Source organism: Scyliorhinus torazame, chromosome 22 (genome assembly GCF_047496885.1).
Source record: "Scyliorhinus torazame isolate Kashiwa2021f chromosome 22, sScyTor2.1, whole genome shotgun sequence".
NCBI classification, from domain to species: domain Eukaryota; kingdom Metazoa; phylum Chordata; class Chondrichthyes; order Carcharhiniformes; family Scyliorhinidae; genus Scyliorhinus; species Scyliorhinus torazame.
The window spans coordinates 25,450,073-25,469,274 of record NC_092728.1 but is presented as its reverse complement, the minus strand read 5'-3'; the positions used below and the strand labels follow the sequence as shown (position 1 = coordinate 25,469,274).

Here is a 19,202-nt window from a genome sequence, read left to right as displayed (position 1 = left end):
TAACGTATATTATGAATAGCTAGGGTGCCAACACTGATCCCTGCAGTACTCCACTAGCCAATGCCTGCTATTTTGAGAAAGACCTGGGGCGAAATTCTCCGGTATCGGCGCGATGTCCGCCGACCGGCGCGGCGCAAATCAGTTGGGCATCGCACCGCCCCAAAGGAGTGGAATCCTCCGCATCTTGGGGGGCCGAGCCCCAACCTTGAGGGGCTAGACCCGCGCCGGACGAATTTCCGCCCCGCCAGCTGGCGGAAAAGGCCTTTGGTGCCCCGCCAGCTGGCGCGGAAATGACATCTCCGGGCGGCGCATGCGCGGGAGCGTTAGCGGCCGCTCACGGCATTCCCGCGCATGCGCAGTGGAGGGAGTCTATTCTGCCTCTGCCATGGTGGAGACCGTGGCGAAGGCGGAAGGAAAGAGTGCCCCCACGGCACAGGCCCGCCCGCGGATCGGTGGGCCCCGATCGCGGGCCAGGCCACCGTGGGGGCACCCCCCAGGGCCAGATCGCCCCGCGCCCCCCCCAGGACCCCGGAGCCCGCCCGCGCCGACTTGTCCCGCCGGTAAGAGAAGTGGTTTAATCCACGCCGGCGGGACAGGCATCCTAGCAGCGGTGGACGGTGTCGGGGGGACGGTGTCGGGGGGGCGGTGTCGGGGGGACGGTGTCGGGGGGACGGTGTCGGGGGGACGGTGTCGGGGGGATGGTGTCCGGGGGGACGGTGTCGGGGGGACGGTGTCGGGGGGACGGTGTCGGGAGGACGGTGTCGGGGTGACGGTGTCGGGGGGACGGTGTCGGGGGGACGGTGTCGGGGGGGGCGGTGTCGGGGGGGCGGTGTCGGGGGGACGGTGTCGGGGGGGCGGTGTCGGGTGGACGGTGTCGGGGGGACGGTGTCGGAGTGACGGTGCCTGGGGGACGGTGTCGGGGGGACGGTGTCGGGGGGACGGTGCCTGGGGGACGGTGTCGGGGGGACGGTGTCGGGGGGACGGTGTCGGGGGGATGGTGTCCGGGGGGACGGTGTCGGGGGGATGGTGTCGGGGGGACGGTGTCGGGGGGACGGTGTCGGGATGACTGTGTCGGGGGGGCGGTGTCGGGGGGGCGGTGTCGGGGGGACGGTGTCGGGGGGACGGTGTCGGGGGGACGGTGTCGGGGGGGCGGTGTCGGGGGGACGGTGTCAGGGGGACGGTGTCGGGGGGACGGTGTCGGGGGGACGGTGTCGGGGGGACGGTGTCAGGGGGACGGTGTCGGGGGGACGGTGTCGGGGGGGGCGGTGTCGGGGGGACGGTGTCTGGGGGACGGTGTCGGGGGGACGGTGTCGGGGGGATGGTGTCGGGGGGACGGTGTCGGGGGGACGGTGTCAGGGGGACGGTGTCAGGGGGACGGTGTCAGGGGGACGGTGTCGTGGGGGCGGTGTCGGGGGGACGGTGTCGGGGGGAGGGTGTCGGGGGGACGGTGTCGGGGGGACGGTGTCGGGGGGATGGTGTCGGAGGGGGCGGTGTCGGGGGGACGGTGTCGGGGGGACGGTGTCGGGGGGACGGTGTCGGGGGGATGGTGTCGGAGGGACGGTTTCGTGGGGGCGGTGTCAGGGGGACGGTGTCGGGGGGAGGGTGTCGGGGGGACGGTGTCGGGGGGGCGGTGTCGGGGGGACGGTGTCGGGGGGACGGTGTCGTGGGGGCGGTGTCAGGGGGACGGTGTCCGGGGGGACGGTGTCGGGGGGACGGTGTCGGAGTGACGGTGCCTGGGGGACGGTGTCCGGGGGGACGGTGTCGGGGGGACGGTGTCGTGGGGGCGGTGTCAGGGGGACGGTGTCCGGGGGGACGGTGTCGGGGGGACGGTGTCGGACTGACGGTGCCTGGGGGACGGTGTCCGGGGGGACGGTGTCGTGGGGGCGGTGTCGGGGGGACGGTGTCGGGGGGACGGTGTCGGGGGGACGGTGTCGGGGGGACGGTGTCGGGGGGACGGTGTCGGGGGGGACGGTGGCGGGGGGACGGTGTCGGGGGGACGGTGTCGGGGGGACGGTGTCGGGGGGACGGTGTCGGGAGGACTGTGTCGGGGGGACGGTGTCCGGGGGGACGGTGTCGGGGGGACGGTGTCGGGGGGACGGTGTCGGGGGGACGGTGTCCGGGGGGACGGTGTCGGGGGGACGGTGTCGGGGGGACGGTGTCCGGGGGGACGGTGTCGGGGGGGACGGTGGCGGGGGGGACGGTGTCGGGGGGACGGTGTCGGGGGGACGGTGTCGGGGGGACGGTGTCGGGAGGACTGTGTCGGGGGGACGGTGTCCGGGGGGACGGTGTCGGGGGGGACGGTGGCGGGGGGATGGTGTCGGGGGGACGGTGTCGGGGGGACGGTGGCGGGGGGACGGTGTCGGGAGGACTGTGTCGGGGGGACGGTGTCCGGGGGGACGGTGTCGGGGGGGACGGTGGCGGGGGGACGGTGTCGGGGGGACGGTGTCGGGGGGACGGTGGCGGGGGGACGGTGTCGGGGGGACGGTGTCGGGGGACGGTGTCGGGGGGACGGTGGCGGGGGGACGTAGTCAGGGGGGCGGTGTCGGGGGGATGGTGTCGGGGGGACGGTGTCGGGGGGACGGTGTCGGGGGGATGGCGTCGGGGAGACGGTGGCGGGGGGACGGTGTCAGGGGGACGGTGGCGGGGGGACGGTGTCGGGGGGACGGTGGCGGGGGGACGGTGTCGGGGGGACGGTGTCGGGGGGACGGTGTCAGGGGGACGGTGGCGGGGGGACGGTGTCGGGGGGACGGTGTCGGGGGGACGGTGTCAGGGGGACGGTGGCGGGGGGACGGTGTCAGGGGGACGGTGGCGGGGGGACGGTGGCGGGGGGACGGTGGCGGGGGGACGGTGTCGGGCGGGGCGGTGTCGGGGGGACGGTGGCGGGGGGACGGTGTCAGGGGGACGGTGGCGGGGGGACGGTGTCAGGGGGCCGGTGGCGGGGGGACGGTGGCGGGGGGACGGTGTCGGGGGGACGGTGGCGGGGGGACGGTGTCGGGCGGGGCGGTGTCGGGGAGACGGTGGCGGGGGGACGGTGGCGGGGGGACGGTGTCGGGGGGACGGTGTCGGGGGGACGGTGGCGGGGGGACGGTGTCAGGGGGACGGTGGCGGGGGGACGGTGGCGGGGGGACGGTGGCGGGGGGACGGTGTCGGGGGGACGGTGTCGGGGAGACGGTGGCGGGGGGACGGTGTCAGGGGGACGGTGGCGGGGGGACGGTGTCCGGGGGACGGTGGCGGGGGGACGGTGGCGGGGGGACGGTGTCGGGGGGACGGTGGCGGGGGGACGGTGTCGGGCGGGGCGGTGTCGGGGGGACGGTGGCGGGGGGACGGTGTCAGAGGGACGGTGGCGGGGGGACGGTGTCTGGGGGTCGGTGTCAGGGGGACGGAGTCAGGGGGGGCGGTGTCGGGGGGACGGTGTCGGGGGGACGGTGTCAGGGGGGACGGTGTCGGGGGGACAGTGTTCGGGGGGACGGTGTCGGGGGGACGGTGTCAGGGGGACGGTGTCAGGGGGACGATGTCGGGGGGACAGTGTCGTGTGGGCGGTGTCTGGGGGGACGGGTCGGGGGGACGGTGTCGGGGGGACGGTGTCGGGGGGACGGTGTCGGGGGGACGGTGTCGGGGGGACGGTGTCGGGGGGACGGTGTCGGGGGGATGGTGTCGGAGGGGGCGGTGTCGGGGGGACGGTGTCGTGGGGGCGGTGTCAGGGGGACGGTGTCCGGGGGGACGGTGTCGGGGGGACGGTGTCGGAGTGACGGTGCCTGGGGGACGGTGTCGGGGGGACGGTGTCCGGGGGGACGGTGTCCGGGGGGACGGTGTCGGACTGACGGTGCCTGGGGGACGGTGTCCGGGGGGACGGTGTCGTGGGGGCGGTGTCGGGGGGACGGTGTCGGGGGGACGGTGTCGGGGGGACGGTCTCGGGGGGACGGTGTCCGGGGGGACGGTGTCGGGGGGGACGGTGGCGGGGGGACGGTGTCGGGGGGACGGTGTCGGGGGGACGGTGTCGGGAGGACTGTGTCGGGGGGACGGTGTCCGGGGGGACGGTGTCGGGGGGGACGGTGGCGGGGGGACGGTGTCGGGGGGACGGTGTCGGGGGGACGGTGGCGGGGGGACGGTGTCGGGGGGACGGTGTCGGGGGACGGTGTCGGGGGGACGGTGTCGGGGGGACGGTGGCGGGGGGACGTAGTCAGGGGGGCGGTGTCGGGGGGACGGTGTCGGGGGGACGGTGTCGGGTGGACGGTGTCAGGGGGACGGTGGCGGGGGGACGGTGTCGGGGGGACGGTGGCGGGGGGACGGTGGCGGGGGGACGGTGTCGGGGGGGACGGTGTCGGGGGGACGGTGTCGGGGGGACGGTGTCGGGGGGACGGTGTCTGGGGGACGGTGTCAGGGGGACGGTGGCGGGGGGGCGGTGTCGGGGGGACGGTGTCGGGGGGACGGTGTCGGGGGGACGGTGTCCGGGGGGACGGTGTCGGGGGGGACGGTGGCGGGGGGACGGTGTCGGGGGGACGGTGTCGGGGGGACGGTGTCGGGAGGACTGTGTCGGGGGGACGGTGTCCGGGGGGACGGTGTCGGGGGGGACGGTGGCGGGGGGACGGTGTCGGGGGGACGGTGTCGGGGGGACGGTGGCGGGGGGACGGTGTCGGGGGGACGGTGTCGGGGGACGGTGTCGGGGGGACGGTGTCGGGGGGACGGTGGCGGGGGGACGTAGTCAGGGGGGCGGTGTCGGGGGGACGGTGTCGGGGGGACGGTGTCGGGGGGACGGTGTCAGGGGGACGGTGGCGGGGGGACGGTGTCGGGGGGACGGTGGCGGGGGGACGGTGGCGGGGGGACGGTGTCGGGGGGGACGGTGTCGGGGGGACGGTGTCGGGGGGACGGTGTCGGGGGGACGGTGTCTGGGGGACGGTGTCAGGGGGACGGTGGCGGGGGGACGGTGTCGGGGGGACGGTGGCGGGGGGACGGTGGCGGGGGGACGGTGGCGGGGGGACGGTGTCGGGGGGACGGTGGCGGGGGGACGGTGTCGGGCGGGGCGGTGTCGGGGGGACGGTGGCGGGGGGACGGTGTCAGAGGGACGGTGGCGGGGGGACGGTGTCGGGGGGACGGTGTCAGGGGGACGGTGTCAGGGGGACAGTGTCGGGGGGACGGTGTCAGGGGGACGGTGTCGGGGGGGACGGTGTCGGGGGGACGGTGTCTGGGGGACGGTGTCGGGGGGGACGGTGTCGGGGGGACGGTGTCAGGGGGACGGTGTCGGGGGGACGGTGTCGGGGGGACGGTGTCGGGGGGACGGTGTCAGGGGGACGGTGTCGGGGGGACGGTGTCAGGGGGACGGAGTCAGGGGGGACGGCGTCGGGGGGACGGTGTCGGGGGGACGGTGTCGGGGGGGCGGTGTCGGGGGGACGGTGTCGGGGGGGCGGTGTCGGGGGGACGGTGTCTGGGGGACGGTGTCGGGGGGACGGTGTCGGGGGGATGGTGTCGGGGGGACGGTGTCGGGGGGACGGTGTCAGGGGGACGGTGTCAGGGGGACGGTGTCAGGGGGACGGTGTCGTGGGGGCGGTGTCGGGGGGACGGTGTCGGGGGGACGGTGTCGGGGGGATGGTGTCGGAGGGGGCGGTGTCGGGGGGACGGTGTCGGGGGGAGGGTGTCGGGGGGACGGTGTCGGGGGGACGGTGTCGGGGGGATGGTGTCGGAGGGACGGTTTCGTGGGGGCGGTGTCAGGGGGACGGTGTCGGGGGGAGGGTGTCGGGGGGACGGTGTCGGGGGGGCGGTGTCGGGGGGACGGTGTCGGGGGGACGGTGTCGTGGGGGCGGTGTCAGGGGGACGGTGTCCGGGGGGACGGTGTCGGGGGGACGGTGTCGGAGTGACGGTGCCTGGGGGACGGTGTCCGGGGGGACGGTGTCGGGGGGACGGTGTCGTGGGGGCGGTGTCTGGGGGACGGTGTCCGGGGGGACGGTGTCGGGGGGACGGTGTCGGACTGACGGTGCCTGGGGGACGGTGTCCGGGGGGACGGTGTCGTGGGGGCGGTGTCGGGGGGACGGTGTCGGGGGGACGGTGTCGGGGGGACGGTGTCGGGGGGGACGGTGTCGGGGGGGACGGTGGCGGGGGGACGGTGTCGGGGGGACGGTGTCGGGGGGACGGTGTCGGGAGGACTGTGTCGGGGGGACGGTGTCCGGGGGGACGGTGTCGGGGGGGACGGTGGCGGGGGGACGTAGTCAGGGGGGCGGTGTCGGGGGGACGGTGTCGGGGGGACGGTGTCGGGGGGACGGTGTCGGGGGGACGGTGTCCGGGGGGACGGTGTCGGGGGGGACGGTGGCGGGGGGACGGTGTCGGGGGGACGGTGTCGGGGGGACGGTGTCGGGGGGACGGTGTCGGGAGGACTGTGTCGGGGGGACGGTGTCCGGGGGGACGGTGTCGGGGGGGACGGTGGCGGGGGGACGGTGTCGGGGGGACGGTGTCGGGGGGACGGTGGCGGGGGGACGGTGTCGGGAGGACTGTGTCGGGGGGACGGTGTCCGGGGGGACGGTGTCGGGGGGGACGGTGGCGGGGGGACGGTGTCGGGGGGACGGTGTCGGGGGGACGGTGGCGGGGCGACGGTGTCGGGGGGACGGTGTCGGGGGACGGTGTCGGGGGGACGGTGGCGGGGGGACGTAGTCAGGGGGGCGGTGTCGGGGGGATGGTGTCGGGGGGACGGTGTCGGGGGGACGGTGTCGGGGGGATGGCGTCGGGGAGACGGTGGCGGGGGGACGGTGTCAGGGGGACGGTGGCGGGGGGACGGTGTCGGGGGGACGGTGGCGGGGGGACGGTGTCGGGGGGACGGTGTCGGGGGGACGGTGTCAGGGGGACGGTGGCGGGGGGACGGTGTCGGGGGGACGGTGTCGGGGGGACGGTGTCAGGGGGACGGTGGCGGGGGGACGGTGTCAGGGGGACGGTGGCGGGGGGACGGTGGCGGGGGGACGGTGGCGGGGGGACGGTGGCGGGGGGACGGTGTCGGGCGGGGCGGTGTCGGGGGGACGGTGGCGGGGGGACGGTGTCGGGGGGACGGTGGCGGGGGGACGGTGTCAGGGGGACGGTGGCGGGGGGACGGTGGCGGGGGGACGGTGTCGGGGGGACGGTGGCGGGGGGACGGTGTCGGGCGGGGCGGTGTCGGGGAGACGGTGGCGGGGGGACGGTGGCGGGGGGACGGTGTCGGGGGGACGGTGTCGGGGGGACGGTGGCGGGGGGACGGTGTCAGGGGGACGGTGGCGGGGGGACGGTGGCGGGGGGACGGTGGCGGGGGGACGGTGTCGGGGGGACGGTGTCGGGGAGACGGTGGCGGGGGGACGGTGTCAGGGGGACGGTGGCGGGGGGACGGTGTCAGGGGACGGTGGCGGGGGGACGGTGGCGGGGGGACGGTGTCGGGGGGACGGTGGCGGGGGGACGGTGTCGGGCGGGGCGGTGTCGGGGGGACGGTGGCGGGGGGACGGTGTCAGAGGGACGGTGGCGGGGGGGACGGTGTCGGGGGGACGGTGTCAGGGGGACGGAGTCAGGGGGGGCGGTGTCGGGGGGACGGTGTCGGGGGGACGGTGTCGGGGGGACGGTGTCAGGGGGGACGGTGTCGGGGGGACAGTGTTCGGGGGGACGGTGTCGGGGGGACGGTGTCAGGGGGACGGTGTCAGGGGGACGATGTCGGGGGGACAGTGTCGGGTGGGCGGTGTCTGGGGGGACGGGTCGGGGGGACGGTGTCGGGGGGACGGTGTCGGGGGGACGGTGTCGGGGGGACGGTGTCGGGGGGACGGTGTCGGGGGGACGGTGTCGGGGGGATGGTGTCGGAGGGGGCGGTGTCGGGGGGACGGTGTCGTGGGGGCGGTGTCAGGGGGACGGTGTCCGGGGGGACGGTGTCGGGGGGACGGTGTCGGAGTGACGGTGCCTGGGGGACGGTGTCGGGGGGACGGTGTCCGGGGGGACGGTGTCCGGGGGGACGGTGTCGGACTGACGGTGCCTGGGGGACGGTGTCCGGGGGGACGGTGTCGTGGGGGCGGTGTCGGGGGGACGGTGTCGGGGGGACGGTGTCGGGGGGACGGTGTCGGGGGGACGGTGTCCGGGGGGACGGTGTCGGGGGGGACGGTGGCGGGGGGACGGTGTCGGGGGGACGGTGTCGGGGGGACGGTGTCGGGAGGACTGTGTCGGGGGGACGGTGTCCGGGGGGACGGTGTCGGGGGGGACGGTGGCGGGGGGACGGTGTCGGGGGGACGGTGTCGGGGGGACGGTGGCGGGGGGACGGTGTCGGGGGGACGGTGTCGGGGGACGGTGTCGGGGGGACGGTGTCGGGGGGACGGTGGCGGGGGGACGTAGTCAGGGGGGCGGTGTCGGGGGGACGGTGTCGGGGGGACGGTGTCGGGGGGACGGTGTCAGAGGGACGGCGTCGGGGAGACGGTGGCGGGGGGACGGTGTCAGGGGGACGGTGGCGGGGGGACGGTGTCGGGGGGACGGTGGCGGGGGGACGGTGGCGGGGGGACGGTGTCGGGGGGGACGGTGTCGGGGGGACGGTGTCGGGGGGACGGTGTCGGGGGGACGGTGTCTGGGGGACGGTGTCAGGGGGACGGTGGCGGGGGGACGGTGTCGGGGGGACGGTGGCGGGGGGACGGTGGCGGGGGGACGGTGGCGGGGGGACGGTGTCGGGGGGACGGTGGCGGGGGGACGGTGTCGGGCGGGGCGGTGTCGGGGGGACGGTGGCGGGGGGACGGTGTCAGAGGGACGGTGGCGGGGGGACGGTGTCGGGGGGACGGTGTCAGGGGGACGGAGTCAGGGGGGCGGTGCCTGGGTGCAGTGCCAGGGGGACGGTGTCGGGGGGGATGGTGTCGGGGGGACGGTGTCGGGGGGACGGCGTCGGGGGGGGACGGTGTCAGGGGGACGGTGTCGGGTGGGCGGTGTCGGGGGGACGGTGTCGGGGGGACGGTGTTGGGGGGACGGTGTCGGGGGGACGGTGTCAGGGGGGACGGTGTCGGGGGGACAGTGTCGGGGGGACGGTGTCAGGGGGACGGTGTCAGGGGGACGATGTCGGGGGGAGGGTGTCGGGGGGACGGTGTCGGGGGGGCGGTGTCGGGGGGACGGTGTCGGGGGGACGGTGTCAGGGGGACGGTGTCAGGGGGACGATGTCGGGGGGACAGTGTCGGGTGGGTGGTGTCTGGGGGGACGGGTCGGGGGGACGGTGTCGGGGGGACGGTGTCGGGACGGTGCAAGGGTGCAGTGCCAGGGGGACGGAGTCGGGGGGGGCGGTGTCGGGGGGACGGTGTCGGGGGGGACGGTGTCGGGGGGGCGGTGTCGGGGGGACGGTGTCGGGGGGACGGTGTCGGGGGGACGGTGTCGGGGGGACGGTGTCGGGGGGACGGTTTCGTGGGGGCGGTGTCGGGGGGACGGTGTCGGGGGGAGGGTGTCGGGGGGACGGTGTCGGGGGGACGGTGTCCAGGGGGACGGTGTCGGGGGGACGGTGTCGGGGGGAGGGTGTCGGGGGGACGGTGTCGGGGGGACGGTGTCCAGGGGGACGGTGTCGGGGGGACAGTGTCGAGGGGGCGGTGTTGGGGGGACGGTGTCGGGGGACGATGTCGGGGGGGCGGTGTCGGGGGGGGCGGTGTCTGGTGGACAGTGTCGGGGGGACGGTGTCGGGGGGACGGTGTCGGGGGGACGGTGTCGGGGGGGACGGTGTCGGGGGGACGGTGTCGGGGGGACGGTGTCGGGGGGACGGTGTCGGGGGGACGGTGTCAGGGGGGACGGTGTCGGGGGGACGGTGTCAGGGGGACGGTGTCGTGGGGGCGGTGTCGGGGGGACGGTGTCGGGGGGACGGTGTCGGGGGGATGGTGTCGGAGGGGGCGGTGTCGGGGGGACGGTGTCGGGGGGAGGGTGTCGGGGGGGACGGTGTCGGGGGGACGGTTTCGTGGGGGCGGTGTCGGGGGGATGGTGTCGGGGGGGCGGTGTCCGGGGGGACGGTGTCGGGGGGACGGTGTCGGGGGGACGGTGTCGTGGGGGCGGTGTCGGGGAGACGGTGTCAGGGGGACGGAGTCAGGGGGACGGCGTCGGGGGGACGGTGTCAGGGGGACGGAGTCAGGGGGGCGGTGCCTGGGTGCAGTGCCAGGGGGACGGTGTCGGGGGGGACGGTGTCGGGGGGACGGTGTCAGGGGGACGGTGTCGGGGGGACGGTGTCGGGGGGACGGTGTCTGGGGGACGGTGTCGGGGGGACGGTGTCGGGGGGACGGTGTCGGGGGGACGGTGTCGGGGGGATGGTGTCGGGGGGACGGTGTCGGGGGGATGGTGTCGGGGGGACGGCGTCGGGGGGGGACGGTGTCAGGGGGATGGTGTCGGGGGGACGGTGTCGGGGGGACGGTGTCGGGGGGACGGTGTCGGGGGGACGGTGTCGGGGGGACGGTGCCTGGGGAACGGTGTCAGGCGGGCGGTGTCAGGGGGACGGTGTCGGGGGACGGTGTCGGGGGGGACGGTGTCGGGGGACGGTGTCAGGGGGACGGTGTCGGGGGGACGGTGTCGGGGGACGGTGTCAGGGGGACGGTGTCGGGGGGACGGTGTCGGGGGGACGGTGTCGGGGGGACGGTGTCCGGGGGGGACGGTGTCGGGGGGACGGTGTTGGGGGGACGGTGTCGGGGGGACGGTGTCGGGGGGGCGGTGTCGGGGGGACAGTGTTCGGGGGGACGGTGTCGGGGGGACGGTGTCAGGGGGGACGGTGTCGGGGGGACGGTGTCGTGGGGGTGGTGTCGGGGGGGCGGTGTCGGGGGGGACGGTGTCAGGGGGGACGGTGTCCGGGGGGACGGTGTCCGGGGGACGGTGTCGGGGGGACGGTGTCGGGGGGACGGTGTCGTGGGGGTGGTGTCGGGGGGACGGTGTCGGGGGGGCGGTGTCCGGGGGGACGGTGTCGGGGGGACGGTGTCGGGGGGACGGTGTCGGAGTGACGGTGCCTGGGGGACGGTGTCAGGCGGGCGGTGTCAGGGGGACGGTGTCGGGGGGACGGTGTCGGGGGGACGGTGTCGGGGGGACGGTGTCGGGGGGACGGTGTCGGGGGGACGGTGTCGGGGGGGCGGTGTCGGGTGGACGGTGTCAGGGGGACGGTGTCGGGTGGACGGTGTCGGGGGGACGGTGTCCGGGTGGACGGTGTCGGGGGGACGGTGTCGGGGGGACGGTGTCGGGGGAACGGTGTCAGGGGGACGGTGTCGGGGGGGGCGGTGTCGGGGGGACGGTGTCGGGGGGGACGGTGTCGTGGGGGCGGTGTCGGGGGGACGGTGTCGGGGGGGCTGGTGTCGGGGACACGGTGTCGGGACACGCGGGGGGACGGTGTCGGGGGGACGGTGTCGGGGGGACGGTGTCGGTGGGACGGCGTCGGGGGGGCTGTGTCGGGGGGACGGTGTCGGAGGGACGGTGACAGGGGGACGGTGTCAGGGGGGCTGGTGTCGGGGACACGGTGTCGGGACACACGGGGGGAAGGTGTCGGGGGGGACGGCGTCGGGGGGGGCGGTGTCGGGGGGACGGTGACAGGGGGACTGTGTCAGGGGGGCTGGTGTCGGGCACACGGTGTCGGGACACGCAGGGGGACGGTGTCGGGGGGACGGTGTCGGGGGGGATTGTGTCTGGGGGGCGGTGTCGGGGGGGATTGTGTCGGGGGGGCGGTGTCGGGGCGGCGGTGTCAGGGCGGCAATGTCAGGGGATTCAGTGTCCAGTCTGTGTGGACAGGATTCAGTGTCCAGTCTGAGTGGACAGGATTCAGTGTCCAGTCTGAGTGGACAGGATTCAGTGTTCAGTCTGTGTGGACAGGATTCAGTGTCCAGGCTGAGTGGACAGGATTCAGTGTCCAGTCTGAGTGGACAGGATTCAGTGTCCAGTCTGAGTGGACAGTGGATTTAGTGTCCAGTCTGAGTGGTCAGGATTCAGTGTCCAGTCTTAGTGGACAGTGGATTTAGTGTCCAGTCTGAGTGGACAGGATTGAGTGTTCAGTCTGAGTGGACAGGATTGAGTGTCACGTCTGAGTGGACAGGATTCAGTGTCCAGTCTGAGTGGACAGGATTCAGTGTCCAGTCTGAGTGGACAGTGGATTCAGTGTCCAGTCTGTGCGGACAGGATTCAGTGTTCAGTCTGTGTGGACAGGATTCAGTGTTCAGTCTGTGTGGACAGGATACAGTGTCCAGTCTGAGTGGACAGGATTCAGTGTCCAGTCTTAGTGGACAGTGGATTCAGTGTCCAGTCTGAGTGGACAGGATTCAGTGTCCAGTCTGAGTGGACAGGATTCAGTGTCAAGTCTGAGTGGACAGGATTCAGTGTTCAGTCTGAGTGAACAGTGGGTTCAGTGTCCAGTCTGAGTGGACAGGATTCAGTGTCCAGTCTGAGTGGACAGGATTCAGTGTCCAGTCTGAGTGGACAGGATTCAGTGTCCAGTCTGAGTGGACAGGATTCAGTGTCAAGTCTGAGTGGACAGGATTCAGTGTCCAGTCTGAGTGGACAGGATTCAGTGTCAAGTCTGAGTGGACAGGATTCAGTGTCCAGTCTGAGTGGACAGGATTGAGTGTCCAGTCTGAGTGGACAGGATTCAGTGTCCAGTCTGAGTGGAGAGTGGATTGAGTGTCCAGTCTGAGTGGACAGGATTCAGTGTCCAGTCTGAGTGGAGAGTGGATTCAGTGTCCAGTCTGAGTGGACAGGATTCAGTGTCCAGTCTGAGTGGACAGGATTCAGTGTCCAGTCTGAGTGGACAGGATTCAGTGTCAAGTCTGAGTGGACAGGATTCAGTGTCCAGTCTGAGTGGACAGGATTTAGTGTCCAGTCTGAGTGGTCAGGATTCAGTGTCCAGTCTTAGTGGACAGTGGATTTAGTGTCCAGTCTGAGTGGACAGGATTGAGTGTTCAGTCTGAGTGGACAGGATTGAGTGTCACGTCTGAGTGGACAGGATTCAGTGTCCAGTCTGAGTGGACAGGATTCAGTGTCCAGTCTGAGTGGACAGTGGATTCAGTGTCCAGTCTGTGTGGACAGGATTCAGTGTTCAGTCTGTGTGGACAGGATTCAGTGTTCAGTCTGTGTGGACAGGATACAGTGTCCAGTCTGAGTGGACAGGATTCAGTGTCCAGTCTTAGTGGACAGTGGATTCAGTGTCCAGTCTGAGTGGACAGGATTCAGTGTCAAGTCTGAGTGGACAGGATTCAGTGTTCAGTCTGAGTGAACAGTGGGTTCAGTGTCCAGTCTGAGTGGACAGGATTCAGTGTCCAGTCTGAGTGGACAGGATTCAGTGTCAAGTCTGAGTGGACAGGATTGAGTGTCCAGTCTGAGTGGACAGGATTCAGTGTCCAGTCTGAGTGGAGAGTGGATTCAGTGTCCAGTCTGAGTGGACAGGATTCAGTGTCCAGTCTGAGTGGAGAGTGGATTCAGTGTCCAGTCTGAGTGGACAGGATTCAGTGTCAAGTCTGAGTGGACAGGATTCAGTGTCCAGCCTGAGGGGACAGGATTCAGTGTCAAGTCTGAGTGGACAGGATTCAGTGTCCAGTCTGAGTGGACAGGATTCAGTGTTCAGTCTGAGTGGACAGGATTCAGTGTCCAGTCTGAGTGGACAGGATTCAGTGTCCAGTCTGAGTGAACAGTGGGTTCAGTGTCCAGTCTGAGTGGACAGGATTCAGTGTCCAGCCTGAGGGGACAGGATTCAGTGTCCAGTCTGAGTGGACAGGATTCAGTGTCCAGTCTGAGTGGACAGGATTCAGTGTCCAGTCTGAGTGGACAGGATTCAGTGTTCAGTCTGTGTGGACAGCATTCAGTGTCCAATCTGAGTGGACAGGATTCAGTGTCAAGTCTGAGTGGACAGGATTCAGTGTCCAGCCTGAGTGGACAGGATTCAGTGTCCAGTCTGAGTGGACAGGATTCAGTGTCCAGTCTGTGTGTACAGGATTCAGTGTCCAGTCTGAGTGGACAGGTTTCAGTGTCCAGTCTGAGTGGACAGGATTCAGTGTCCAGTCTGAGTGGACAGGATTCACTGTCCAGTCTGTGTGGACAGGATTCAGTGTCCAGTCTGAGTGGACAGGATTCAGTGTCCAGTCTGAGTGGACAGGATTCAGTGTCCAGTCTGAGTGGACAGGATTCAGTGTCCAGTCTGAGTGGACAGGATTCAGTGTCCAGTCTGAGTGGACAGGATTCAGTGTCCAGTCTGTGTGGACAGGATTCAGTGTTCAGTCTGTGTGGACAGCATTCAGTGTCCAGTCTGAGTGGACAAGATTCAGTGTCCAGTCTGAGTGGACAGGATTCAGTGTCCAGTCTGAGTGGACAGGATTCAGTGTCCAGTCTGAGTGGACAAGATTCAGTGTCCAGTCTGAGTGGACAGGATTCAGTGTCCACTCTGAGTGGACAGGATTCAGTGTCCAGTCTGAGTGGACAAGATTCAGTGTCCAGTCTGAGTGGACAAGATTCTGTGTCCAGTCTGAGTGGACAGGATTGGAATATAAAAGCAGGGATGTACTTCTGAAGCTTTATAAAGCATTAGTTAGGCCCCATTTAGAATACTGTGAGCAATTTTGGGCCCCACACCTCAGGAAGGACATACTGGCACTGGAGCGGGTCCAGCGGAGATTCACACGGATGATCCCAGGAATGGTAGGCCTAACATACGATGAACGTCTGAGGATCCTGGGATTATATTCATTGGAGTTTAGGAGGTTGAGGGGAGATCTAATTGAAACTTACAAGATAATGAATGGCTTAGATAGGGTGGATGTAGGGAAGTTGTTTCCATTAGCATGGGAGACTAGGACCCGGGGGCACAGCCTTAGAATAAAAGGGAGTCACTTTAGAACAGAGATGAGGAGAAATTTCTTTAGCCAGAGAGTGGTGGGTCTGTGGAATTCATTGCCACAGAGGGCGGTGGAGGCCGGGACGTTGAGTGTCTTTAAGACAGAAGTTGATAAATTCTTGATTTCTCGAGGAATTAAGGGCTATGGAGAGAGAGCGGGTAAATGGAGTTGAAATCAGCCATGATTGAATGGCGGAGTGGACTCGATGGGCCGAATGGCCTTACTTCCGCTCCTATGTCTTATGGTCTTATGATTCAGTGTCCTGTCTGAGTGGACAGGATTCTGTGTCCAGTCTGAGTGGACAGGATTCAGTGTCCAGTCTGAGTGGACAGCATTCAGTGTCCAGTCTGAGTGGACAGCATTCAGTGTCCAGTCTGAGTGGACAGGATTCTGTGTTCAGTCTGAGTGGACAGGATTCAGTGTCCAGTCTGTGTGGACAGTGGATTTAGTGTCCAGTCTGAGTGGACAGGATTCAGTGTTCAGTCTGAGTGGTCAGCATTCAGTGTCCAGTCTGAGTGGACAGGATTCAGTGTTCAGTCTGAGTGGTCAGTGGATTTAGGGTCCAGTCTGAGTGGACAGGATTCAGTGTCCAGTCTGAGTGGACAGGATTCACTGTCCAGTCTGTGTGGACAGGATTCAGTGTCCAGTCTGAGTGGACAGGATTCAGTGTCCAGTCTGAGTGGACAGGATTCAGTGTCCAGTCTGAGTGGACAGGATTCAGTGTCCAGTCTGAGTGGACAGGATTCAGTGTCCAGTCTGTGTGGACAGGATTCAGTGTTCAGTCTGTGTGGACAGCATTCAGTGTCCAGTCTGAGTGGACAAGATTCAGTGTCCAGTCTGAGTGGACAGGATTCAGTGTCCAGTCTGAGTAGACAGGATTCAGTGTCCAGTCTGAGTGGACAGGATTCAGTGTCCAGTCTGAGTGGACAAGATTCAGTGTCCAGTCTGAGTGGACAGGATTCTGTGTCCAGTCTGAGTGGACAGGATTGGAATATAAAAGCAGGGATGTACTTCTGAAGCTTTATAAAGCATTAGTTAGGCCCCATTTAGAATACTGTGAGCAATTTTGGGCCCCACACCTCAGGAAGGACATACTGGCACTGGAGCGGGTCCAGCGGAGATTCACACGGATGATCCCAGGAATGGTAGGCTTAACATACGATGAACGTCTGAGGATCCTGGGATTATATTCATTGGAGTTTAGGAGGTTGAGGGGAGATCTAATTGAAACTTACAAGATAATGAATGGCTTAGATAGGGTGGATGTAGGGAAGTTGTTTCCATTAGCAGGGGAGACTAGGACCCGGGGGCACAGCCTTAGAATAAAAGGGAGTCACTTTAGAACAGAGATGAGGAGAAATTTCTTTAGCCAGAGAGTGGTGGGTCTGTGGAATTCATTGCCACAGAGGGCGGTGGAGGCCGGGACGTTGAGTGTCTTTAAGACAGAAGTTGATAAATTCTTGATTTCCCGAGGAATTAAGGGCTATGGAGAGAGAGCGGGTAAATGGAGTTGAAATCAGCCATGATTGAATGGCGGAGTGGACTCGATGGGCCGAATGGCCTTACTTCCGCTCCTATGTCTTATGGTCTTATGATTCAGTGTCCTGTCTGAGTGGACAGGATTCAGTGTCCAGTCTGTGTTGACAGTGGATTTAGTGTCCAGTCTGAGTGGACAGGATTCAGTGTTCAGTCTGAGTGGTCAGCATTCAGTGTCCAGTCTGAGTGGACAGGATTCAGTGTTCAGTCTGAGTGGTCAGTGGATTTAGGGTCCAGTCTGAATGGACAGGATTCAGTGTTCAGTCTGTGTGGACAGGATTCAGTGTCCAGTCTGAGTGGACAGTATTCAGTGTTCAGTCTGAGTGGACAGGATTCTGTGTTCAGTCTGAGTGGACAGGATTCAGTGTCCAGTCTGTGTGGACAGTGGATTTAGTGTCCAGTCTGAGTGGACAGGATTCAGTGTCCAGTCTTAGTGCACAGTGGATTTAGTGTCCAGTCTGAGTGGACAGGATTCAGTGTCCAGTCTTAGTGGACAGTGGATTTAGGGTCCAGTCTGAGTGGACAGGTTTCAGTGTTCAGTCTGAGTGGACAGTGGATTTAGTGTCCAGTCTGAGTGGACAGGATTCAGTGTCCAGTCTGAGTGGACAGTGGATTTAGTATCCAGTCTGAGTGGACAGGATTCAGTGTCCAGTCTGAGTGGACAGTGGATTTAGGGTCCAGTCTGAGTGGACAGGATTCAGTGGTCAGTCTGAGTGAACAGTGGGTTCAGTGTCCAGTCTGAGTGGACAGTGGAAGGGTTCATGGATCAAAGATGGCCGTTGCTGTGGGATTGACTGAATTAAAAATGGCCACCAGGAACCTCTTGGAACGACTGGATCAAAGATGGCCGCAGAAGAGGCGCGGCTGAGCTAAAGATGGCTGACTGCCAGCAGTGCCACGACCAGGCGACTGCCTGAATCAAAGATGGCCACCAAGAGAAGGCACTCTATCACCGATTGGCCGAGGGTGACTGTGTGACAATAACCGCGGGCGGACAATGTCTTGATCAAAGATGGCCTCGAAAGTTTGGCTTTATTGCGATTTTTTCTGGTTACGTTGGCCGCCGCGAGTTTTTGACTTGACTAAAGATGGCCGCGGATGATGATCGAATGAGCGGATTCAAAATGACCGCGGGCTGGGAGTGACTTGATAAAAAATGGCCGCTAGCGCCGAGGAACTCTGACTGTCCCGCCCGCTGACTGTGCAGTGAGGGAGGGTGATTGTCCGGGCGGGAGATCTGCGGCCCGAGCCCGCTGCAGGGCAGCGCCAGGGGTGTGAATGCAGCAACAGCAGCAGCAGCCGCCGCCATCATGGGGGGAGGACACCAACCCCATCAGTGTGATCCTAGTCAGCTCTGGCAGCAGAGGCAACAAACTCCTCTTCAGATTCCCCTTCCAACTGCAGCAGGAGCAGCAAGGAGCTCAGAGCAGTAAGTGCGAGCTCACAAAGCACCCTCCACAGTGTCAGAATCACCCTCACAAAGCACCCTCCACAGTGTCAGAATCACCCTCACAAAGCACCCTCCACAGTGTCAGAATCACCCTCACAAAGCACCCTCCACAGTGTCAGAATCACCCTCACAAAACACCCTCCACAGTGTCAGAATCACCCTCACAAAACACCCTCCACAGTGTCAGAATCACCCTCACAAAACACCCTCCACAGTGTCAGAATCACCCTCACAAAGCACCCTCCACAGTGTCAGAATCACCCTCACAAAACACCCTCCACAGTGTCAGAATCACCCTCACAAAACACCCTCCACAGTGTCAGAATCACCCTCACAAATCACCCTCCACTGTGTCAGAATCACCCTCACAAAACACCCTCCACAGTGTCAGAATCACCCTCACAAAACACCCTCCACAGTGTCAGAATCACCCTCACAAAACACCCTCCACAGTGTCAGAATCACCCTCACAAAACACCCTCCACATTGTCAGAATCACCCTCACAAAGCACCCTCCACAGTGTCAGAATCACCCTCACAAAACACCCTCCACTGTGTCAGAATCACCCTCACAAAACACCCTCCACAGTGTCAGAATCACCCTCACAAAACACCCTCCACTGTGTCAGAATCACCCTCACAAAACACCCTCCACAGTGTCAGAATCACCCTCACAAAACACCCTCCACTGTGTCAGAATCACCCTCACAAAACACCCTCCACAGTGTCAGAATCACCCTCACAAAACACCCTCCACTGTGTCAGAATCACCCTCACAAAACACCCTCCACAGTGTCAGAATCACCCTCACAAAGCACCCTCCACAGTGTCAGAATCACCCTCACAAAGCACCCTCCACTGTGTCAGAATCACCCTCACAAAACACCCTCCACAGTGTCAGAATCACCCTCACAAAACACCCTCCACAGTGTCAGAATCACCCTCACAAAACACCCTCCACTGTGTCAGAATCACCCTCACAAAACACCCTCCACAGTGTCAGAATCACCCTCACAAAACACCCTCCACTGTGTCAGAATCACCCTCACAAAACACCCTCCACAGTGTCAGAATCACCCTCACAAAGCACCCTCCACAGTGTCAGAATCACCCTCACAAACACCCTCCACAGTGTCAGAATCACCCTCACAAAACACCCTCCACAGTGTCAGAATCACCCTCACAAAACACCCTCCACAGTGTCAGAATCACCCTCACAAAACACCCTCCACAGTGTCAGAATCACCCTCACAAAACACCCTCCACAGTGTCAGAATCACCCTCACAAAACACCCTCCACTGTGTCAGAATCACCCTCACAAAGCACCCTCCACAGTGTCAGAATCACCCTCACAAAACACCCTCCACAGTGTCAGAATCACCCTCACAAAGCACCCTCCACAGTGTCAGAATCACCCTCACAAAGCACCCTC

At 66.8% G+C, this 19,202-nt stretch overlaps 1 protein-coding gene across 1 annotated transcript in view; it reads left to right on the top strand.

Annotated features, from left to right (window-relative positions):
• The first annotated feature begins 17,378 nt into the window (after positions 1 to 17,378).
• nprl3 (NPR3-like, GATOR1 complex subunit) overlaps positions 17,379 to 19,202 on the top strand; it is a 114,889-nt gene continuing 113,065 nt past the window's right edge. Inside the window, exon 1 of the mRNA XM_072487989.1 lies at positions 17,379 to 17,748. Within this exon, the coding sequence (XP_072344090.1) occupies positions 17,598 to 17,748 (151 nt within the window). The 5' untranslated portion in view covers positions 17,379 to 17,597. The remainder of the gene's footprint in view (positions 17,749 to 19,202) is intronic.